Source organism: Dendrobates tinctorius, unplaced genomic scaffold (genome assembly GCF_039654945.1).
Source record: "Dendrobates tinctorius isolate UK_male_01 unplaced genomic scaffold, ASM3965494v1 ptg000455l, whole genome shotgun sequence".
Taxonomy (NCBI): Eukaryota; Metazoa; Chordata; class Amphibia; order Anura; family Dendrobatidae; genus Dendrobates; species Dendrobates tinctorius.
In genome coordinates, this window is record NW_027362117.1 from 1,667,117 (window position 1) to 1,689,057 (window position 21,941).

Genomic DNA, 21,941 nt, shown 5'->3' on the forward strand with positions numbered 1-21,941 from the left:
GTGCTGGTATTGGGGCTCTGTGTGGTGCTGGTATTGGGGCGCTGTGTGGTGCTGGTATTGTGGCGCTGTGCGGTGCTGGTATTGGGGCTCTGTGTGGTGCTGTTATTGGGGCGCTGTGTGGTGCTGGTATTGGGGCGCTGTGTGGTGCTGGTATTGGGGCGCTGTGTGGTGCTGGTATTGTGGCGCTGTGTGGTGCTGGTATTGTGGCGCTGTGCGGTGCTGGTATTGGGGCGCTGTGCGGTGCTGGTATTGGGGCGCTGTGTGGTGCTGGTATTGGGGCGCTGTGTGGTGCTGGTATTGGGGCGCTGTGTGGTGCTGGTATTGTGGCGCTGTGCGGTGCTGGTATTGGGGCTCTGTGTGGTGCTGTTATTGGGGCGCTGTGTGGTGCTGGTATTGGGGCGCTGTGTGGTGCTGGTATTGGGGCGCTGTGTGGTGCTGGTATTGGGGCGCTGTGTGGTGCTGGTATTGGGGCGCTGTGTGGTGCTGGTATTGGGGCGCTGTGTGGTGCTGGTATTGGGGCGCTGTGTGGTAAAGCACACTAACCAATGAGCTCTTTCTCTTCCAGATATTGATGAATGTCGACAGAGTATCGGTTCTCTGTGCACTTTTGCCTGTGTCAACACGCCAGGAAGCTACCAGTGTGCGTGCCCAGAGCATGGGTACACGATGGCAACCAATGGGCTAACGTGCAAAGGTAAAATGTGACAAAATTAAATTTCAGTGGTCCTGACGTTCACGTCTTAGCCCGGGGTCACACTTGCGAGTGTGATGCGAGAAACTCGCGCAAGTCTCTCACATCAATACCTGCCACTGCCGCCGGCACTCAGGACCGGAGTGTGCGGCTGCATAGAAAGAAATGCATAGAAAGACACACAGCCGCACACTCCGGTCCTGAGAGCCGGCGGCAGCGCCGGGTATTGATGTGAGAAACTTGCGCAAGTTTCTCGCATCACACTCGCAAGTGTGACCCCGACCTTATACATAGTATCCACTAACAGAAAACACCCAGACAGAAGAATTTGTCCTCATGACCGGACCCTATGCCCGACACAAACCTCCCAATAAGAATCACATAGACTGCAGCTCCATCTACTGGATAATGTAATGTAGTGCAGAAAAATCAACTTTATTGTAACATTTCATGCTCTGACCAATATGAATTATTCTTGGAATCTTCTTGCTTTCGTTCTGAGCTTCAGTTTAGTTTTATAATGCTCATAAAGTTGATTATTGTGCCCGTAAATAGGTTTTTAGCGCTTAGAGTAACATTCTCATTAATCTGTTCAAACTACAAAGTTACATTGATGTTAAACTTCTTTTTCTTGGTCAGAATTGAGAGTCCTCAGTGGTTGATACTTTTTAATGGCTAACTGAAAAGATGGTGACACATTGCAGCTTTTGAGACTCCTCAGGTCTCTTCTTCAGGCATTGACTAATACAAAATCTGAAGAGTCACATATTTATGCACAATACAACACAGAAAAAATGCAATGGATAAGACAAGTGACGTGAAGCAGAACTATCAGTATGGGAGAAACATAAATATTGGACCAGTACATAGATAAGGAGTCCGGATGTTTTATTGTCCTCTGATTGGGGTCTCCTAATGTGTTGTAATGCCCCCACCCGGTCTTGAAAGCAAATTCCTTAATTGATGTAAAAAGACATAAATCCATGCGACACATTCATTCCAGCACTGAGAGTGTCAAAGGTCGTCATAAATTTATACTCACAGACTCTTCTCTCTCTCTGAGATGTGAAGTTACCGTTCAACACCAGTAATTTCATATCCATGTTGCTGTGATCAGGGATACAAAATTGTTTTGCCACAGGTAGATCCATTCTTTTTTCTCTTATTGTGTGACGATGAGCATTCATCCTTGTTCTAAGCTTTTGCCCGGTCTCCCCCACATACAGACCCCCAGTTGGACATTTAGTACAAATAATTAAGTACACCACATTAGATGTAATGCAGGTGAAACTTGTCCATTTAGAATGACCACGGACAAGATAAAGATCCCCAACTCACTTCAGGACTACAAGATCCCAGGTACTTTCAGCTGCATTACATCTAATGTGGTGTGGTATCAACTACTGAGGACTCTCAATCCTGAATATTTTTCTATCTACTGGCTAACACGGTACAAAGATATACATCTTTCCTGTATCAAAATGTTTGGGAGTATAAATTTATGACGACCTTTGACACTCTCAGTGCTGGAATGAATGTGTCGCATGGATTTATGTCTTTTTACATCAATTAAGGAATTTGCTTTCAAGACAGGGTGGGGGCATCACAACACAGAACTAGACCCCAATCAGAGGACCATAAAACATCCGGACTCCTTATCTATGAACTGGTCCAATGTTTATATTTATGTTTCTCCCTCTCCCATATTGATAGTTCTGCTTCACGTCACTTGTCTTATCCATTGCATTTTTTCTGTGTTGTATTCTGCATAAATATGTGACTCTTCAGATTTTGTATTAGTCTAGCCTGAAGAAGAGACCTGAGTAGTCTCGAAAGCTGCAATGTGTCACCATCTTTTCAGTTAGCCATTAAAAGGTCTCAACCACTGAGGACTCTCAATTCTGAATATTTTTCTATCTACTGGCTAACACGGTACAAAGATATACATAATTTTTCTTGGTTAGACATTGATGAGTGTGAAATCGGGACCCACAACTGCTCGACATCAGAGGAGTGTTACAACATCCAAGGAAGTCACAAGTGTTTGTCCTTTGACTGTCCGGAAAACTACCGAAGAGTCTCCAACATGTACGTTATATAGACTGAAATGTTATTTACATATTAGTGACATCAATGTACATAGAAGGTAGACAACCAGCTCATCAGTTGTGGCTTCAGACACAATCGTGTCATGTATCCCTGTATACAGGGAGCTCCCCCTAGTGGTGGCTGCAGACAGGATCTTATCATGTATCTCTGTATACAGGGACCTCCCCCTAGTGGTGACTGCAGACAGGATCTTATCATGTATCTTTGTATACAGGGAGCTCCCCCTAGTGGTGACTGCAGACAGGATCTTATCATGTATCTCTGTCTACAGGGAGCTCCCCCTAGTGGTGGCTGCAGACAGGATCTTATCATGTATCTCTGTATACAGGGAGCTGCTCCCCCTAGTGGTGGCTGCAGACAGGATCGTATCATGTATCTCTGTATACAGGGAGCTCCCCCTAGTGGTGACTGCAGACAGGATCTTATCATGTATCTCTGAATACAGGGAGCTCCCCCTAGTGGTGGCTGCAGACAGGATCTTATCATGTATCTCTGTATACAGGGAGCTCCCCCTAGTGGTGGCTGCAGACAGGATCTTATCATGTATCTCTGTATACAGGGAACTCCCCCTAGTGGTGGCTTCAGACAGGATCTTTACATGTATCTCTGTATACAGGGAGCTCCCCCTAGCTGTGGTTTTAGACACAATCTTGTCATGTATCCCTGTATACAGGAGTCTCTCACATGGATCCTTTACTTTCCGGTTCACAGATTTACCTTGATAAAGGCCCGAATGACCGAAACATTGGCTTGTTTGTTTTTTTGTGAATACATGAATCTCTTTTTTGAATATATGCGGGGATCTCCCCTTAGTGGTAGCTGCAGACACAATCTTATTTTATATCTCCATGTCTTTTCAGGGAATTTGGAGCTCTAACAGCAGTAAAGATATATTAGATAATCAATTAGGACATTTTGTCTTTATGTAGATTAAAAAATAAATAAATAATGGGCATTTAAATTAAACCCGGACGCCTTTAATACATGTTGATCTTTTATGGAGAATCTTTAGAAGTGACATTATGCTGGATCACGCTTCGTGTGTTACGCTGAGTATCTCCAATCCGTGATATCATTCCATAACCAGTAACTACAGAAGCCTCCTCTGATCACGGATTACTCTTTTGATGCCACACGATAATTTTCCTTTTTGTTTCTTTTTACAGCCAATGTGAGCGGATCACCTGCTTCAACTACCAGGACTGTCAGAACACTCCGGTGCGGATCTCCTATCATCGCCTCAACTTCCCAATCGGTGTGGTGGTCCCAGCTCAGATTTTCCGCATTTCCCCATCTCCTGCCTACGCTGGAGATAGTATCATCATGGACATCAAGAAAGGAAATGAGGAAAATTATTTCAGCGTTAGAAAATTAAATCCATATACTGGTATCCTCTACATGCAGAGACCCCTCAGGAAGCCCAAGGATTTCCTGCTAGACGTGGAGATGAAGCTGTATCGCCAGGGAACACTGACAACCTTCCTCTCTAGGATATACATATTTATAACTACACCTGTCTCCTAATATTGAGGACAACAGCAATGCTCCGGGAATGACAACCGAAGAAGGCGTCGGGGGATGTGTCTATTCATATTGCAGCGTCTCTGGAAACAGGTCAGAGCGAGATCAGCAAGATGGAATATGGAAATGGGGCTAAAGGACCCCACAATGTAACCTCCATAACCCTCAATTATCTGTAGGAAATCAGTGGAATATTTATACTCAGGTGATGGGTTGGGATCTGGTTTGGTCTCATGAAGCAAGCGCTGACGTGTTTCCTTATATTATTCGTCTTTTAAACTGTGGGAATGAGTTAAATCAGTGAGGCGCCCTGCAGCTCATACCTCATTGGTGTCACAGTGTGATGGAATATTTCTCATAGATATTGGCCACAGCTACAAAACGGCCGCTCCCACTTTATGGAACGCTCCTTTAAAAGTCACACGCATAGCTAATTGTCTTTCTTATATTTTGCATATGTTATATTTTAGGGCTTTTACATTTTCTACCTACAGGGACTGCATGTACCAGATCTGTGGTGTTTTATTTATAATGTTTTTAATTTATGTAAATGAATGTAACTTTGTTTATTCGCACAAATAAAAAAAAAAAGGTAAAACTACGATAATGTTGTTAGTTGTTGCAAATTTCACGGCAGAGGAGATAATGATGATCCTCAAAGAATTACACAAACTGGAGATTGAGACAGATTCAGAGAGAGGTCTCGGGATCCCCCAGGGTTACCCCAATATCACACATTTTATGTAATTCGTCTCTCACCCTCCTCATTAGAGGGCAATAGCGTGTCACTGGGCCGTTTATACCTGTCAGGCCGGGGTCAGACCTACGAGAAACTCGGACGAGTCTCGCACGTCAATACCTGGCACTGCCCCCGGCACTCGAGACTGGAGCGTCCATGTATTTCTATGCAGTCGCACGCTCCGCTCCCAAGTGGCAGGGCCGGGTATTAAGATGCCAGACTCGTCCGAGTTTCTCGCATTTGTGATCCCGGCCTCAGTCAGTGTATTTCATTGGTTAATGTTTACAAACAAAAAAAAAAAATCAGGTTTCACAGCACACCTCATATGGAGGCGAACATAATGGCTGCAGATGGACACATTGGTAGAGAGTGGAGGATGATGGGCAGAGGTGAATGAAGCTTTGGCTTCAGAGCGGTTGGAGACTCCGGTCATCACTGTTAGGCTATGTCCCACGTAAGCAGAATATTCCTGAGCAAAACCGGACTCCTTCGCACGAAATCCGCTTTTTCTTTTGCATTTTTTTTCGCATTTTTTGTGTGGATTTTTCGCGTTTTTTTCCGGAGCATCCTAATACAATGAACATAGCGGCAAATCTGCAGATTTTCTGCAAAATTAATGAACATGCTGCGGTTTTGTGGAAAAAAAGGCAGTATGGGCACAAAAAGTGCGGAATGCATTATAATAATGGGATGTATGCGTTTTTTAAAGAGTTTTTGCAGTGAAAAGTGCTAAAAAAAAGCGAAAAAAATGCAAAAAATCCTGACTGTGGGCACACAGCCTTACACCAGGCACATGAGCCCCGCGGAGGAATGACCAGACGTGGAGAGAGGCTGACCTTCAGGGAAACCAACTGAGGCCAGGTGTGTGGGGACCTCCGCCTTTCTCAAGCCTCTGTTTACGCATAGAAGGCCTTTCTGGGAGTTAGGCCGCGTTCACACCGTCAGTATTTCACATCAGTATTTGTAGCCAAAACCCAGACAGGAAAAGTCTAATAGAGACTCATCATCACTTCTGTATTTATCACCCTCCTGGTTTTGGCTACAAATACTGATGTGAAATACTGACCGTGTGAACGGCGGCCAAGTTCCCAGAAAAGCCTCTGTTTTCTCTTGTGGGCTCCTGAAGATGAGGAGACATGAGCCCCACTGCCAGTATCCCGGGTCCTGACTCCTCACTGCCCCCTCTGCCATCAGGTGATGGAGGGAACTACACTGATTACAGAGGAAACAGAAATAATCAGAGGAGAATTCAGAGACACAATGTAACAAGCTGAAAGCTCCACTGGCTCCTCCCACAACCCCGCCCTCGGGAGCGTCCCGGCAGCAGATTGGACGGCGCAGGGTGAGAAGCTGTGGTGGGCGGGGCCGCAGTGATTGACGGGAAGCAGCGCCGCTACGGCGCCATTGTGAGGAAGAGGCGGCTCCGGGATGTGAGGCCGCGGCTGCCGGGAGCACAGGGAGGACGGTGCGGTCAGGATGAGCTCCAGGCCCAGCGCGGAGCGGGACAGTGAGTGTGAGCGGAGGCTGCGGCGGGGCCGCGTTATATCCGGGCCTGATATATACAACAACGAGACCGGAGGAAGGAAGGAGGCGACGCGCTGCCGAGACCGTGTGTGAGGGGAAGGGGGCGACGCGCTGCCGAGACCGTGTGTGTGAGGGGAAGGGGGCGACGCGCTGCCGAGACCGTGTGTGTGAGGGGAAGGGGGGCGACGCGCTGCCGAGACCGTGTGTGTGAGGGGAAGGGGGGCGACGCGCTGCCGAGACCGTGTGTGAGGGGAAGGGGGCGACGTGCTGCCGAGACCGTGTGTGAGGGGAAGGGGGCGACGTGCTGCCGAGACCGTGTGTGAGGAGAAGGGGGCGACGCGCTGCCGAGACCGTGTATGAGGGGAAGGGGGGCGACGCGCTGCCGAGACCGTGTGTGTGAGGGGAAGGGGGGCGACGCGCTGCCGAGACCGTGTGTGAGGGGAAGGGGGCGACGCGCTGCCGAGACCGTGTGTGAGGGGAAGGGGGGCGACGCGCTGCCGAGACCGTGTGTGTGAGGGGAAGGGGGGCGACGCGCTGCCGAGACCGTGTGTGTGAGGGGAAGGGGGGCGACGCGCTGCCGAGACCGTGTGTGTGAGGGGAAGGGGGGCGACGCGCTGCCGAGACCGTGTGTGTGAGGGGAAGGGGGGCGACGCGCTGCCGAGACCGTGTGTGAGGGGAAGGGGGGCGACGCGCTGCCGAGACCGTGTGTGTGAGGGGAAGGGGGGCGACGCGCTGCCGAGACCGTGTGTGAGGGGAAGGGGGGCGACGCGCTGCCGAGACCGTGTGTGTGAGGGGAAGGGGGGCGACGCGCTGCCGAGACCGTGTGTGTGAGGGGAAGGGGGGCGACGCGCTGCCGAGACCGTGTGTGTGAGGGGAAGGGGGGCGACGCGCTGCCGAGACCGTGTGTGTGAGGGGAAGGGGGGCGACGCGCTGCCGAGACCGTGTGTGTGAGGGGAAGGGGGGCGACGCGCTGCCGAGACCGTGTGTGTGAGGGGAAGGGGGGCGACGCGCTGCCGAGACCGTGTGTGTGAGGGGAAGGGGGGCGACGCGCTGCCGAGACCGTGTGTGTGAGGGGAAGGGGGGCGACGCGCTGCCGAGACCGTGTGTGTGAGGGGAAGGGGGGCGACGCGCTGCCGAGACCGTGTGTGTGAGGGGAAGGGGGGCGACGCGCTGCCGAGACCGTGTGTGTGAGGGGAAGGGGGGCGACGCGCTGCCGAGACCGTGTGTGTGAGGGGAAGGGGGGCGACGCGCTGCCGAGACCGTGTGTGTGAGGGGAAGGGGGGCGACGCGCTGCCGAGACCGTGTGTGTGAGGGGAAGGGGGGCGACGCGCTGCCGAGACCGTGTGTGTGAGGGGAAGGGGGGCGACGCGCTGCCGAGACCGTGTGTGTGAGGGGAAGGGGGGCGACGCGCTGCCGAGACCGTGTGTGTGAGGGGAAGGGGGGCGACGCGCTGCCGAGACCGTGTGTGTGAGGGGAAGGGGGGCGACGCGCTGCCGAGACCGTGTGTGTGAGGGGAAGGGGGGCGACGCGCTGCCGAGACCGTGTGTGTGAGGGGAAGGGGGGCGACGCGCTGCCGAGACCGTGTGTGTGAGGGGAAGGGGGGCGACGCGCTGCCGAGACCGTGTGTGTGAGGGGAAGGGGGGCGACGCGCTGCCGAGACCGTGTGTGTGAGGGGAAGGGGGGCGACGCGCTGCCGAGACCGTGTGTGTGAGGGGAAGGGGGGCGACGCGCTGCCGAGACCGTGTGTGTGAGGGGAAGGGGGGCGACGCGCTGCCGAGACCGTGTGTGTGAGGGGAAGGGGGGCGACGCGCTGCCGAGACCGTGTGTGTGAGGGGAAGGGGGGCGACGCGCTGCCGAGACCGTGTGTGTGAGGGGAAGGGGGGCGACGCGCTGCCGAGACCGTGTGTGTGAGGGGAAGGGGGGCGACGCGCTGCCGAGACCGTGTGTGTGAGGGGAAGGGGGGCGACGCGCTGCCGAGACCGTGTGTGTGAGGGGAAGGGGGGCGACGCGCTGCCGAGACCGTGTGTGTGAGGGGAAGGGGGGGCGACGCGCTGCCGACTCCGTGTGTGTGAGGGGAAGGGGGGGCGACGCGCTGCCGACTGTGGGGTCGGGGTGCACTGTGAGATTGTTGCAGATAATCTCATTTCTTCTGTAGAAACCTGAAAGCCTCGGTCACTGAGTAATGTGGGAAGGTTTTGTGTCAGCCGTGTTCTGGCGACCGCTCTCAGGATGGCGACTACCTGGCTGATCAGCAGTGACACCTCCTGGTCGCCAAAGGGCTAAAAATGCCAAAAAGACTGAACACGCTGCAGTGTCAGAGCGACTCTGTGCTCGATATTCCGTCTTTTCTCACGTCTATAAACCGCACTGGATAATGTGAAACGGCAGTGACTGCTCCGTTCTTCTGGCGCCTTCACCTTGCTCAGCGGAGGACGGTTGTAGTTTTGTGAATTGGATGTAATTGTACCAGAGAAGTGGCTCTTTAATGCAGGAGGGTGGTCCCCTCTAGTGATTATTCTGGGGGGGCTCTGAGTGGGACGAGGTTTCCTGTGTGAACTTGTAACTACAATCTCCAGCACTCGTTTCCCTGTCTTTTAGCTGACATCAATGTCCGCCATCATGCGCTGCAGAGAAGCAGAGCCGACATCCCCCCCATCGACCTGGCGGTGTTGAAGGACCTGGAGATCCTGACTCAGGAAGTTGCACTAAAAGTCGATCAGATGATGAAAAGTTTGAGCGGCACAATCCAAAATGTAAGATACGTGAGCGCCATCGGTTGTAGCATGGCAGGGGGTCAGCGATGCCACTATAAATGGCGCCTGCGTCTGATATGGAGATATACCGATATATACTGATGTACCCACCCCAGAGAGCAGCGCCCTCGTATCCCCAGAGCTGACATGTTTATTTGCAGATGACGGCGCTCAGCGTGGGATATATCCAGACGTACAGGGATTCTGTGGACAGTCTCGGGGAGTCAGTGGATATGAGCATCAAGGTAAGTGACAGAATGTCAAGTAGAGAAGGTTGGACCCCCCCTGTTTAATAAAATTCCAGTCCTGGAACATCTTTTGTTAAAATTCTACATTGTACTGTTCCTCCTAGAAATATATGAACAACTATTAGTTTGTCAAATGTTCTCTAAATTGTACTGATCCTGAGTTGCATCCTGTATTATACCCCAGAGCTGCACTCACTATTCTGCTGGTGCAGTCACTGTGTACATACATTACTGATCCTGAGTTACCTCCTGTATTATACCTCAGAGCTGCACTCACTATTCTGCTGGTGCAGTCACTGTGTACATACATTACTGATCCAGAGTTACATCCTGTATTATACTCCAGAGCTGCACTCACTATTCTGCTGGTGCAGTCACTGTGTACATACATTACTGATCCTGAGTTACATCCTGTATTATATCCAAGAGCTGCACTCACTATTCTGCTGGTGCAGTCACTGTGTACTTACATTACTGGTCCTGAGTTACATCCTGTATTATACTCCAGAGCTGCACTCACTATTCTGCTGGTGCAGTCACTGTGTACATACATTACATTACTGATCCTGAGTTACATCCTGTATTATACTCCAGAGCTGCACTCACTATTCTGCTGGTGCAGTCACTGTGTACTTACATTACATTACTGATCCTGAGTTACATCCTGTATTATACTCCAGAGCTGCACTCACTATTCTGCTGGTGCAGTCACTGTGTACATACATTACTGATCCTGAGTTACATCCTGTATTATACTCCACAGCTGCACTCACTATTCTGCTGGTGCAGTCACTGTGTACATACATTACTGATCCAGAGTTACATCCTGTATTATACTCCAGAGCTGCACTCACTATTCTGCTGGTGCAGTCACTGTGTACATACATTACATTACTGATCCTGAGTTACATCCTGTATTATATCCAAGAGCTGCACTCACTATTCTGCTGGTGCAGTCACTGTGTACATACATTACTGATCCTGAGTTACATCCTGTATTATACTCCAGAGCTGCACTCACTATTCTGCTGGTGCAGTCACTGTGTACATACATTACTGATCCTGAGTTACATCCTGTATTATATCCAAGAGCTGCACTCACTATTCTGCTGGTGCAGTCACTGTGTACTTACATTACTGGTCCTGAGTTACATCCTGTATTATACTCCAGAGCTGCACTCACTATTCTGCTGGTGCAGTCACTGTGTACTTACATTACATTACTGATCCTGAGTTACATCCTGTATTATACTCCAGAGCTGCACTCACTATTCTGCTGGTGCAGTCACTGTGTAAATACATTACTGATCCTGAGTTACCTCCTGTATTATACTCCAGAGCTGCACTCACTATTCTTCCTTCTCTCTGCAGGGGATGTACACCCTGATGGCGCGCTGTGAGGAGCTGGACCGGTCCATGCAGCCCATTCATGCTCTGGCCAAGCAGATCCGGGAGATTAAGCGCACGCTAGAAACGTTTGAGACGTTGTGTAAATAAGTTATTGATACTGAGGATTCTATTTTTAATAAATGTATTATTGCACCAAAGATCAGAGCGAGTCCTGACCCGTCTGTGAGTGGAGGAGATGGGAGCGGAGCAGTGTGACCTTGGCCCCTGGGCTGATCATCCTGAGCTTCATGAATGGGATGGGGGAGCTGCGGATAGTGGGGTCACTCACTGCAGTCATGTGATTAATTCCATTTATTTTGACAGTTTAAAGTTACAGAAACATCGATACAAAAGAAAAATAATAATAAATGAGGAAAGTGATTGGCACAACGACCCGCAACCTCGCCGCCATCCGGGAACAGCGCAGCACATGGCTTCTGTCGGCCAATAAAGTGAAGAGTAAAGCGGAGGAATGATCAGGTGACGCTGCTGTAAACGTAGTTGAAGGGTGGGGGGGCAGCGTCTAGGTCAGGGTCTCTCCTTTAGTGACCTGCAAGAGGAAAAAAAAAAAGGAGTGATCAGATGGCGAAAAATGGCCGTAATGGACGAGTCATCAGACATGAAGCACGGGGGTCTCTGCCAGCCCACAGCACATGCAGAAGAGCGCAGCCACAGAACAGCACAGATCAGCGCGGCCACGAGCAGACACGGAAATACGCTTCACTCTGGAAATACCTGCTTGGGGCGGGGACGAGGTGGATCTACAGCTCTGTTCATCCTGAGCCTGCTGCTTCATGAATAGAATGCCAGAACTGCAGGAAAGACTGACACAGAATGGAGAGAGGGGGGGAATGAAGCTGCAGAAGGGCATGCTATTCAGAATCTCATGATACTGGGTGCGGGCCTGGACTGCTGGGACCCCTCCCTATCAGCTCACCGGTGGTCAGGTAATGCAGTGACCCGGTATAGGCTGCTCTCCGGCTGTCAGATTATGATGGGAGTTGTAGTCTCGCTTCAGCTGGAGAGGCACAGTTTAGGATCTACCGGGTGGAAGATGCGGAGGAGTGATGGCTGTATCCAACCGAACTGTCACTATTTCCTGGCAGAAGCCTTCACCCCATTAATAATCTGCACCCGTTTTGTGTGCACAGCTCGCATGCAGACTGATGTGTTACACCCTGTGTAGTCTGAACCTGCAGTCGTGCACTGCTATCAGCCTCCTCTATGGTCTGGAGGCGAGGCACAGAAATAGATGAGCGGGTCTGTAGTGGAGCTGTGGACACTAAACAGGAGGAGGGTTGCTTTAATTTCAATTTGAGATGCTTCAAGCTTCCCCCCCCAAAAAAAAAACCCCAGAGTCCTCACCCTTCCATCACATCGCTCCCTAGAATAAAAAGCAACGAGGACAGCAACAAAGATTATAATAACTACACGCAAGTCAAAATCACTGCACCCACAGGTCCAGTCCTGCCCAGGCACAGACAGTAGATAAGCAACCTCCCGATATGTAACCACTCAGCACGAACCCCAGGGTCTGCAATGCATCCTCATCCTGGCATCACCCGCACACAGCGAGGAGGACCCAGTATGGCCTGACCCGTAACTACATGAGGGGCCACAGCCCACGAGTACGGAGGGTGATGCTACGAGAATCATGTCCTCAGCTCTAACTATGGAAGCCGGATCTGTCAACAGCAGACACTCCACACACGGTGTCCAGCTCTCAATGACTAACAATCTGTCAGCAGCAGCTTGCTGATGGTTTCCAAGCAGCAAATATTCGTCAAAAAAAAAAAAAAAAGTGATATGGCATTAGAGACTTGCTGGCCCGTGCATCCTTAATTACAGACCCCATAACACCGGCCCACACCCTGTCACTGATCAGGAAACTGTCGGCTTCTAATAACTAAAGAGACGGAACTACCCAATGGATAAAGCGAGAAAATATCAGAAATGTCACCAGCAGCCCACTGATGGTTTCTAGATAGCAAAGTATTGCTCTACACTGCAGCACTGATGACTTAAAGGGCCGGTACCATCTGTAGGTTTACAGTCTCCCCTTCCTGGTTGAGTAACACAGCCACTTCCTCTTCCCCAATGTCCACACGAGCTCATGTTATAGCGGATATTGGGCTTGGGCCCTTCCCGGCGCTGATCTAGCAAATTGTATGTAGAATGCAGGGGGGGGGGGGGTGTACAAAGGGTTAACATCAGGTAAGAAAAAAAAATCCACACAACAAAATGGGACATCGAGGGCGATGAGGCCATGCGGGGGGGGGGGGGATCATGCAGCACAACAGTTATTCTGCGGTCACCACCATTCCAGAGGGCGGCAGAAAGTCAAAAGAAAAATGAAAGTGAGATTCAGAGCAAGAGGCGAAGGCGACGACGCACCGCGCAGGATCCGTCACAGACCGGGGCCTGAACATGGAGAGGCGCGATTATTAGAATTTTCCCCTGTGATGTTGATCAAAAATCCCCAAAAAACATAATTCGGGTTTTGGCAGCAGAAACTTCATTGATCACAATAGTTCTGCGTTATCAGTGTCGCTTCCGATGCGGAGAGTGAGGCAGGACCTTGGGTGTAGTCATGTGACCGCTCAGGTCCTCTCCCCTGCGAGAGCCTGGAAGAGCTGAAGACGAGGATGTATGTGCTCTGTGTATACACCCTGTAGGTACGGGCTTGGTGTATATACCCGTGTGTGTGTATGTATACATGTATCTGTGTGTATACACCCTGTGTGTACGGGCTTGGTGTATATACCTGTGTGTGTATACACCCTGTAGGTACGGGCTTGGTGTATATACCTGTGTGTGTGTGTGTGTGTGTATGTATACATGTATCTGTGTATACACCCTGTATGTATGGGCTTGGTGTATATACCCGTGTGTGTATACACCCTGTATGTACGGGCTTGGTGTATATACCCGTGTGTGTGTATGTATACATGTATCTGTGTGTATACACCCTGTATGTACGGGCTTGGTGTATATACCTGTGTGTGTATACACGCTGTAGGTACGGGCTTGGTGTATATACCCGTGTGTGTGTGTATGTATACATGTATCTGTGTATACACCCTGTATGTACGGGCTTGGTGTATATACCCGTGGGTGTATACACCCTGTATGTACGGGCTTGGTGTATATACCCGTGTGTGTGTATGTATACATGTATCTGTGTGTATACACCCTGTAGGTACGGGCTTGGTGTATATACCCGTGTGTGTGTGTATACATGTATCTGTGTGTGTATACACCCTGTAGGTACGGGCTTGGTGTATATACCCGTGTGTGTATATATATACCCGTGTGTGTGTGTGTATACATGTATCTGTGTGTGTATACACCCTGTAGGTACGGGCTTGGTGTATATACCCGTGTGTGTGTGTGTATACATGTATCTGTGTGTATACACCCTGTAGGTATGGGCTTGGTGTATATACCCGTGTGTGTATACATGTATCTGTGTGTATACACCCTGTAGGTACGGGCTTGGTGTATATACCCGTGTGTGTGTGTATACATGTATCTGTGTGTGTATACACCCTGTAGGTACGGGCTTGGTGTATATACCCGTGTGTGTGTATACATGTATCTGTGTGTGTATACACCCTGTAGGTACGGGCTTGGTGTATATACCCGTGTGTGTGTGTATACATGTATCTGTGTGTGTATACACCCTGTAGGTACGGGCTTGGTGTATATACCCGTGTGTGTATGTATACATGTATCTGTGTATACACCCTGTAGGTACGGGCTTGGTGTATATACCCGTGTGTGTATGTATACATGTATCTGTGTGTATACACCCTGTAGGTACGGGCTTGGTGTATATACCCGTGTGTGTGTGTATACATGTATCTGTGTGTGTATACACCCTGTAGGTACGGGCTTGGTGTATATACCCGTGTGTGTGTGTATACATGTATCTGTGTGTGTATACACCCTGTAGGTACGGGCTTGGTGTATATACCCGTGTGTGTGTGTATACACCCTGTAGGTACGGGCTTGGTGTATATACCCGTGTGTGTGTGTATACATGTATCTGTGTGTGTATACACCCTGTAGGTACGGGCTTGGTGTATATACCCGTGTGTGTATGTATACATGTATCTGTGTGTATACACCCTGTAGGTACGGGCTTGGTGTATATACCCGTGTGTGTGTATGTATACATGTATCTGTGTGTATACACCCTGTAGGTACGGGCTTGGTGTATATATACATGTATCTGTGTATACACCCTGTAGGTACGGGCTTGGTGTATATACCCGTGTGTGTATGTATACATGTATCTGTGTGTGTATACACCCTGTAGGTACGGGCTTGGTGTATATACCCGTGTGTGTGTGTGTATACATGTATCTGTGTGTGTATACACCCTGTAGGTACGGGCTTGGTGTATATACCCGTGTGTGTGTATGTATACATGTATATGTGTATACACCCTGTATGTACGGGCTTGGTGTATATACCTGTGTGTATACATTCTGTATGTACGGGCTTGGTGTATATACCCGTGTGTGTGTGTGTATGTATACATGTATCTGTGTGTATACACCCTGTAGGTACGGGCTTGGTGTATATACCCGTGTGTGTGTATACATGTATCTGTGTGTGTATACACCCTGTAGGTACGGGCTTGGTGTATATACCCGTGTGTGTGTGTGTGTATATATACATGTATCTGTGTGTATACACCCTGTAGGTACGGGCTTGGTGTATATACCCGTGTGTGTGTGTGTGTGTGTATACATGTATCTGTGTGTATACACCCTGTAGGTACGGGCTTGGTGTATATACCCGTGTGTGTGTATGTATACATGTATCTGTGTGTATATACCCTGTAGGTACGGGCTTGGTGTATATACCCGTGTGTGTGTGTATACATGTATCTGTGTGTGTATACACCCTGTAGGTACGGGCTTGGTGTATATACCCGTGTGTGTGTGTGTGTGTATATATACATGTACATTGTAGAAGGATCAACTTTATTCTCATTTGCACAAGGAAAGACTAGAAGCAATGGGATGAAACTGAATGGGAAGAGACACAGATTAGATATTAGAAAAAACTTTTTGACAGTTAGAGTGATCAATGAGTGGAACAGGCTGCCACGAGAAGTGGTGAGTTCTCCTTCAATGGAAGTCTTCAAACAGAGGCTGGACAGACATCTGACTGGGATGATTTAGCGAATCCTGCTTTGAGCAGGGGGTTGGACCAGATGGCCCAGGAGGTCCCTTCCAACTCTATGATTCTATGATCGTATTTCTATGATCGTATCTGTGTGTATACACCCTGTAGGTACGGGCTTGGTGTATACACCCTGTAGGTACGGGCTTGGTGTATATACCCGTGTGTGTGTGTATACATGTATCTGTGTGTGTATACACCCTGTATGTACGGGCTTGGTGTATATACCTGTGTGTGTATACATTCTGTATGTACGGGCTTGGTGTATATACCCGTGTGTGTGTGTATGTATACATGTATCTGTGTATACACCCTGTAGGTACGGGCTTGGTGTATATACCCGTGTGTGTGTGTATGTATACATGTATCTGTGTGTGTATACACCCTGTAGGTACGGGCTTGGTGTATATACCCGTGTGTGTATACATGTATCTGTGTGTGTATACACCCTGTAGGTACGGGCTTGGTGTATATACCCGTGTGTGTGTATGTATACATGTATCTGTGTATACACCCTGTATGTACGGGCTTGGTGTATATACCTGTGTGTGTATACATCCTGTATGTACGGGCTTGGTGTATATACCCGTGTGTGTGTATGTATACATGTATCTGTGTGTATACACCCTGTAGGTACGGGCTTGGTGTATATACCTGTGTGTGTGTGTGTGTATACATGTATCTGTGTGTGTATACACCCTGTAGGTACGGGCTTGGTGTATATACCCGTGTGTGTGTATATATACACATGTATCTGTGTATACACCCTGTATGTACGGTCTTGGTGTATATACCTGTGTGTGTGTGTATACATGTATCTGTGTGTGTAACACCCTGTAGGTACGGGCTTGGTGTATATAAGCGTGTGTGTATACATGTATCTGTGTGTGTATACACCCTGTAGGTACGAGGTTGGTGTATATACCCGTGTGTGTGTGTGTGTATACATGTATCTGTGTGTGTATACACCCTGTAGGTACGGGCTTGGTGTATATACCCGTTTGTGTGTGTATACATGTATCTGTGTGTGTATACACCCTGTAGGTACGGGCTTGGTGTATATACATATACACATGTATCTGTGTGTGTATACACCCTGTAGGTACGGGCTTGGTGTATATACCCGTGTGTGTGTGTATACATGTATCTGTGTGTGTATACACCCTGTAGGTACGGGCTTGGTGTATATACCCGTGTGTGTGTGTATACATGTATCTGTGTGTATACACCCTGTATGTACGGGCTTGGTGTATATACCTGTGTGTGTGTGTATACATGTATCTGTGTGTGTATACACCCTGTAGGTACGGGCTTGGTGTATATACCCGTGTGTGTGTGTATACATGTATCTGTGTGTGTATACACCCTGTAGGTACGGGCTTGGTGTATATACCCGTGTGTGTGTGTATACATGTATCTGTGTGTGTATACACCCTGTAGGTACGGGCTTGGTGTATATACCCGTGTGTGTGTGTATACATGTATCTGTGTGTGTATACACCCTGTATGTACGGGCTTGGTGTATATACCTGTGTGTGTGTGTATACATGTATCTGTGTGTATACACCCTGTAGGTACGGGCTTGGTGTATATACCTGTGTGTGTGTGTGTATACATGTATCTGTGTGTATACACCCTGTAGGTACGGGCTTGGTGTATATACCCGTGTGTGTGTGTATACATGTATCTGTGTGTGTATACACCCTGTAGGTACGGGCTTGGTGTATATACCCGTGTGTGTATACATGTATCTGTGTGTGTATACACCCTGTAGGTACGGGCTTGGTGTATATACTAGTGTGTGTGTATACATGTATCTGTGTGTGTATACACCCTGTATGTACGGGCTTGGTGTATATACCCGTGTGTGTGTGTATACATTATCTGTGTGTGTATACACCCTGTATGTACGGGCTTGGTGTATATACCCGTGTGTGTGTGTATACATGTATCTGTGTGTGTATACACCCTGTATGTACGGGCTTGGTGTATATACCCGTGTGTGTGTAGCGTCCACATTTCTACATCCCGGCTGCTCGTAGGTGTACACGTCGGTATTCGCCCTGCTCATTGGGTGATGGGATGGTTCGTTGCTGGCGGCAGCACGTCGCCGCTCTGCACGGCTGATCTCCTGATGCTGGCCGGGACAGACTGATCTATTGCTCGTTCAGTATAAAGAGGTCGGAAACCAGCGATGAGCGGCTCCAGTATTGTGAATCGCTCCTGACCTCCGCGCCTGTGACCACAGCCGAGCTGCTCCTGTGAGGAGGCGATGTGTCAGCACTCGGGGTCTCGCGTGGTCCACACCCGGCTCGCCCCTCGCTGGTGACCGTGGGCGTCTCAGGATACAGGAAGTATTCATACAATGTAACACGGGGGATACGAGGTTCTCTGCTCCGAGGCACCGGCCGCTGCGGCCACAGACACGTCATGCAGACCCCCGCGTGTCAGACATGCAGAACGGACGCCGGTGACAGCGAGATCAAAGCACGTACCCGCGCCTCGATGTACTCGATCCGCCGCTCCAGAGCCGTCAGCTTCTCGTTCAATGTCGCCAGTCGTGATCGGCAGGACATGTCTGCAAATAAGAGAAGAGGTCAGAGCTCCGCACCGGACCCGGGAGCACCCCAACACCCTGCACATAGGGGGCGCCCTGCACCCCAGACATAAGAGGAGAGGTCAGAGCTCCGCACCGGACACGGGAGCACCCCAACACCCTGCACATAGGGGACGCCCTGCACCCCAGACATAAGAGGTCAGAGCTCTGCGCCGGGCCCTGGGGCACCCCAACACCCTGCACGTAGGGGACGCCCTGCACCCCAGACATAAGAGGTCAGAGCTCCGCGCCGGACACGGGAGCACCTCAACACCCTGCACATAGGGGACGCCCTGCACCCCAGACATAAGAGGAGAGGTCAGAGCTCCGCGCCGGGCCCTGGGGCACCCCAACACCCTGCACGTAGGGGGCACCCTGCACCCCAGACATAAGAGGAGAGGTCAGAGCTCCGCACCGGACCTGGGAGCACCTCAACACCCTGCACATAGGGGGCGCCCTGCACCCCAGACATAAGAGGAGAGGTCAGAGCTCCGCGCGCGGACCCTGGGGCACCCCAACACCCTGCACGTAGGGGGCGCCCTGCACCCCAGACATAAGAGGAGAGGTTACAGCTCCGCACCGGACCCGGGAGCACCCCGACACCCTGCACATAGGGGGCGCCCTGTACCCCAGACATAAGAGGAGAGGTTACAGCTCCGCACCGGACCCGGGAGCACCCCGACACCCTGCACATAGGGGGCGCCCTGCACCCCAGACATAAGAGGAGAGGTCAGAGCTCCGCGCCGGACCCTGGGGCACCCCAACACACTGCACGTAGGGGGCGCCCTGCACCCCAGACATAAGAGGAGAGGTTACAGCTCCGCACCGGACCCGGGAGCACCCCGACACCCTGCACATAGGGGGCGCCCTGCACCCCAGACATAAGAGGTGAGGTCAGAGCTCCGCACCGGACCTGGGAGCACCCCAACACACTGCACGTAGGGGGCGCCCTGCACCTCAGACATAAGAGGAGAGGTCAGAGCTCCGCACCGGACCGGGGAGCACCCCAACACCCTGCATCCCAGACATAAGAGGAGAGGTCAGAGCTCCGCACCGGACCCCCGGGCATCACCTCACTAGATCGCAGGCGCCCACTCAGCGCATTACTCCACCCTGTAACTAGAGGGCGCCACCATTCACAATATATTTACACAGAGACTTCCTGTCTATGCTGTCGCGACTACGAGCCCCCTTCCTCGCTCTCATGTCGCGACATTTACCGAATGAGTTGAGGAAGTCGGCGATCTTCTTGATGCTGCTGGTGATCACCTCGATGTACTCGCGGTTGGCCCAGTCCTGGTGAATCTCCCTCTGCACCGGGTCCTCCTGGCTCGACATCTTCTGTCTATTTCTCCGCGATCTCTCGGGAGGCGCAGCGCCACCTGCTGGACTAGCCGTCACCTCACGTCACATCCGAAGCGCCGGCGGCCATCTTTATACCGGGCGGAGCTGATGTTCCCGCATCTACAGAGGCTCCGCGCCCCACAGATAACTGCCGCGGATCCCACAGATAACGGTCGCGGATCCCACAGCTGTACATGGCGGAAATAGAAGACGTCACAGCTCCACCGGGCAACACTCAGGACCGAGAGAAAGAAGCCGCTATGTACGGGAACCGAGAGGGACCAAAAGCCTCCGAACCGCGCCCGAGACGACGTCATAGAAGACAGGAGGAGGAGCTTAGATACACAGCTCAGCAGTCAGTATCACACAGGAGAGGATTAGATACACAGCTCAGCAGTCAGTATCACACAGGAGAGGATTAGATACACAGCTCAGCAGTCAGTATCACACAGGAGAGGATTAGATACACAGCTCAGCAGTCAGTATCACACAGGAGAGGATTAGATACACGGCTCAGCAGACAGTATCACACAGGAGAGGATTAGATACACGGCTCAGCAGACAGTATCACACAGGGGAGGATTAGATACACGGCTCAGCAGACAGTATCACACAGGATAGGATTAGATACACGGCTCAGCAGTCAGTATCACACAGGAGAGGATTAGATACACGGCTCAGCAGTCAGTATCACACAGGAGAGGATTAGATACACGGCTCAGCAGTCAGTATCACACAGGAGAGGATTAGATACACGGCTCAGCAGACAGTATCACACAGGATAGGATTAGATACACGGCTCAGCAGTCAGTATCACACAGGAGAGGATTAGATACACAGCTCAGCAGTCAGTATCACACAGGAGAGGATTAGATACACAGCTCAGCAGTCAGTATCACACAGGAGAGGATTAGATACACAGCTCAGCAGTCAGTATCACACAGGAGAGGATTAGATACACGGCTCAGCAGACAGTATCACACAGGATAGGATTAGATACACGGCTCAGCAGTCAGTATCACACAGGAGAGGATTAGATACACGGCTCAGCAGTCAGTATCACACAGGATAGGATTAGATACACGGCTCAGCAGTCAGTATCACACAGGATGGGATTAGATACACGGCTCAGCAGACAGTATCACACAGGAGAGGATTAGATACACGGCTCAGCAGTCAGTATCACACAGGAGAGGATTGGATACATGGCTCAGCAGTCAGTATCACACAGGAGAGGATTAGATACACGGCTCAGCAGTCAGTATCACACAGGAGAGGATTAGATACATGGCTCAGCAGTCAGTATCACACAGGATGGGATTAGATACACGGCTCAGCAGACAGTATCACACAGGAGAGGATTAGATACACGGCTCAGCAGTCAGTATCACACAGGAGAGGATTGGATACATGGCTCAGCAGTCAGTATCACACAGGAGAGGATTAGATACATGGCTCAGCAGTCAGTATCACACAGGAGAGGATTAGATACACGGCTCAGCAGTCAGTATCACACAGGAGGGGATTAGATACACAGCTCAGCAGTCAGTATCACACAGGAGAGGATTAGATACACGGCTCAGCAGACAGTATCACACGGGAGGATTAGATACACGGCTCAGCAGACAGTATCACACAGGAGAGGATTAGATACACGGCTCAGCAGACAGTATCACACAGGGGAGGATTAGATACACGGCTCAGCAGACAGTATCACACAGGATAGGATTAGATACACGGCTCAGCAGTCAGTATCACAGGAGAGGATTAGATACACGGCTCAGCAGTCAGTATCACACAGGATAAGATTAGATACACGGCTCAGCAGTCA

At 50.5% G+C, this 21,941-nt stretch overlaps 3 protein-coding genes across 6 annotated transcripts in view; 2 read left to right on the top strand and 1 right to left on the bottom strand.

Moving 5' to 3' along the window:
• FBLN2 (fibulin 2) overlaps positions 1-4,922 on the top strand; it is a 110,142-nt gene extending 105,220 nt beyond the window's left edge. For both annotated transcript variants that reach the window (XM_073564508.1, XM_073564507.1), the window contains exons 11-13: positions 566-694; positions 2,656-2,779; positions 3,967-4,922. In XM_073564508.1, coding sequence (XP_073420609.1) covers positions 566-694; positions 2,656-2,779; positions 3,967-4,324 — 611 coding nt within the window. In that variant the 3' untranslated portion in view covers positions 4,325-4,922. The remainder of the gene's footprint in view (positions 1-565; positions 695-2,655; positions 2,780-3,966) is intronic.
• Positions 4,923-6,410: 1,488 nt separating this feature from the next.
• BORCS6 (BLOC-1 related complex subunit 6) lies at positions 6,411-11,132 on the top strand. 2 transcript variants are annotated; one of them, XM_073564454.1, is made up of 4 exons: positions 6,411-6,567; positions 9,183-9,337; positions 9,499-9,582; positions 10,957-11,132. In XM_073564454.1, exons 1-4 carry the CDS (start codon positions 6,537-6,539, stop codon positions 11,080-11,082), a joined length of 396 nt encoding a protein of 131 aa, XP_073420555.1. In that variant the 5' UTR covers positions 6,411-6,536; the 3' UTR covers positions 11,083-11,132. The 2 variants fall into 2 exon arrangements, with proteins under 2 accessions (XP_073420555.1, XP_073420554.1); XM_073564453.1 differs by having other exon boundaries at positions 6,426-6,573.
• A 139-nt stretch (positions 11,133-11,271) lies between these two features.
• Positions 11,272-20,178, bottom strand: BRK1 (BRICK1 subunit of SCAR/WAVE actin nucleating complex). Of its 2 annotated transcripts, XM_073564455.1 has the most exons (4): positions 19,987-20,178; positions 18,666-18,748; positions 11,710-11,798; positions 11,272-11,524 (listed from the first exon to the last, which is right to left on the bottom strand). In XM_073564455.1, the coding sequence occupies exons 1-3, from the start codon at positions 20,102-20,104 to the stop codon at positions 11,748-11,750; spliced, it is 252 nt and encodes an 83-aa protein (XP_073420556.1). In that variant the 5' UTR covers positions 20,105-20,178; the 3' UTR covers positions 11,272-11,524; positions 11,710-11,747. The 2 variants fall into 2 exon arrangements, with proteins under 2 accessions (XP_073420556.1, XP_073420557.1); XM_073564456.1 differs by lacking the exon at positions 11,710-11,798 and having other exon boundaries at positions 19,987-20,175.
• Between the last annotated feature and the right edge of the window lie 1,763 nt (positions 20,179-21,941).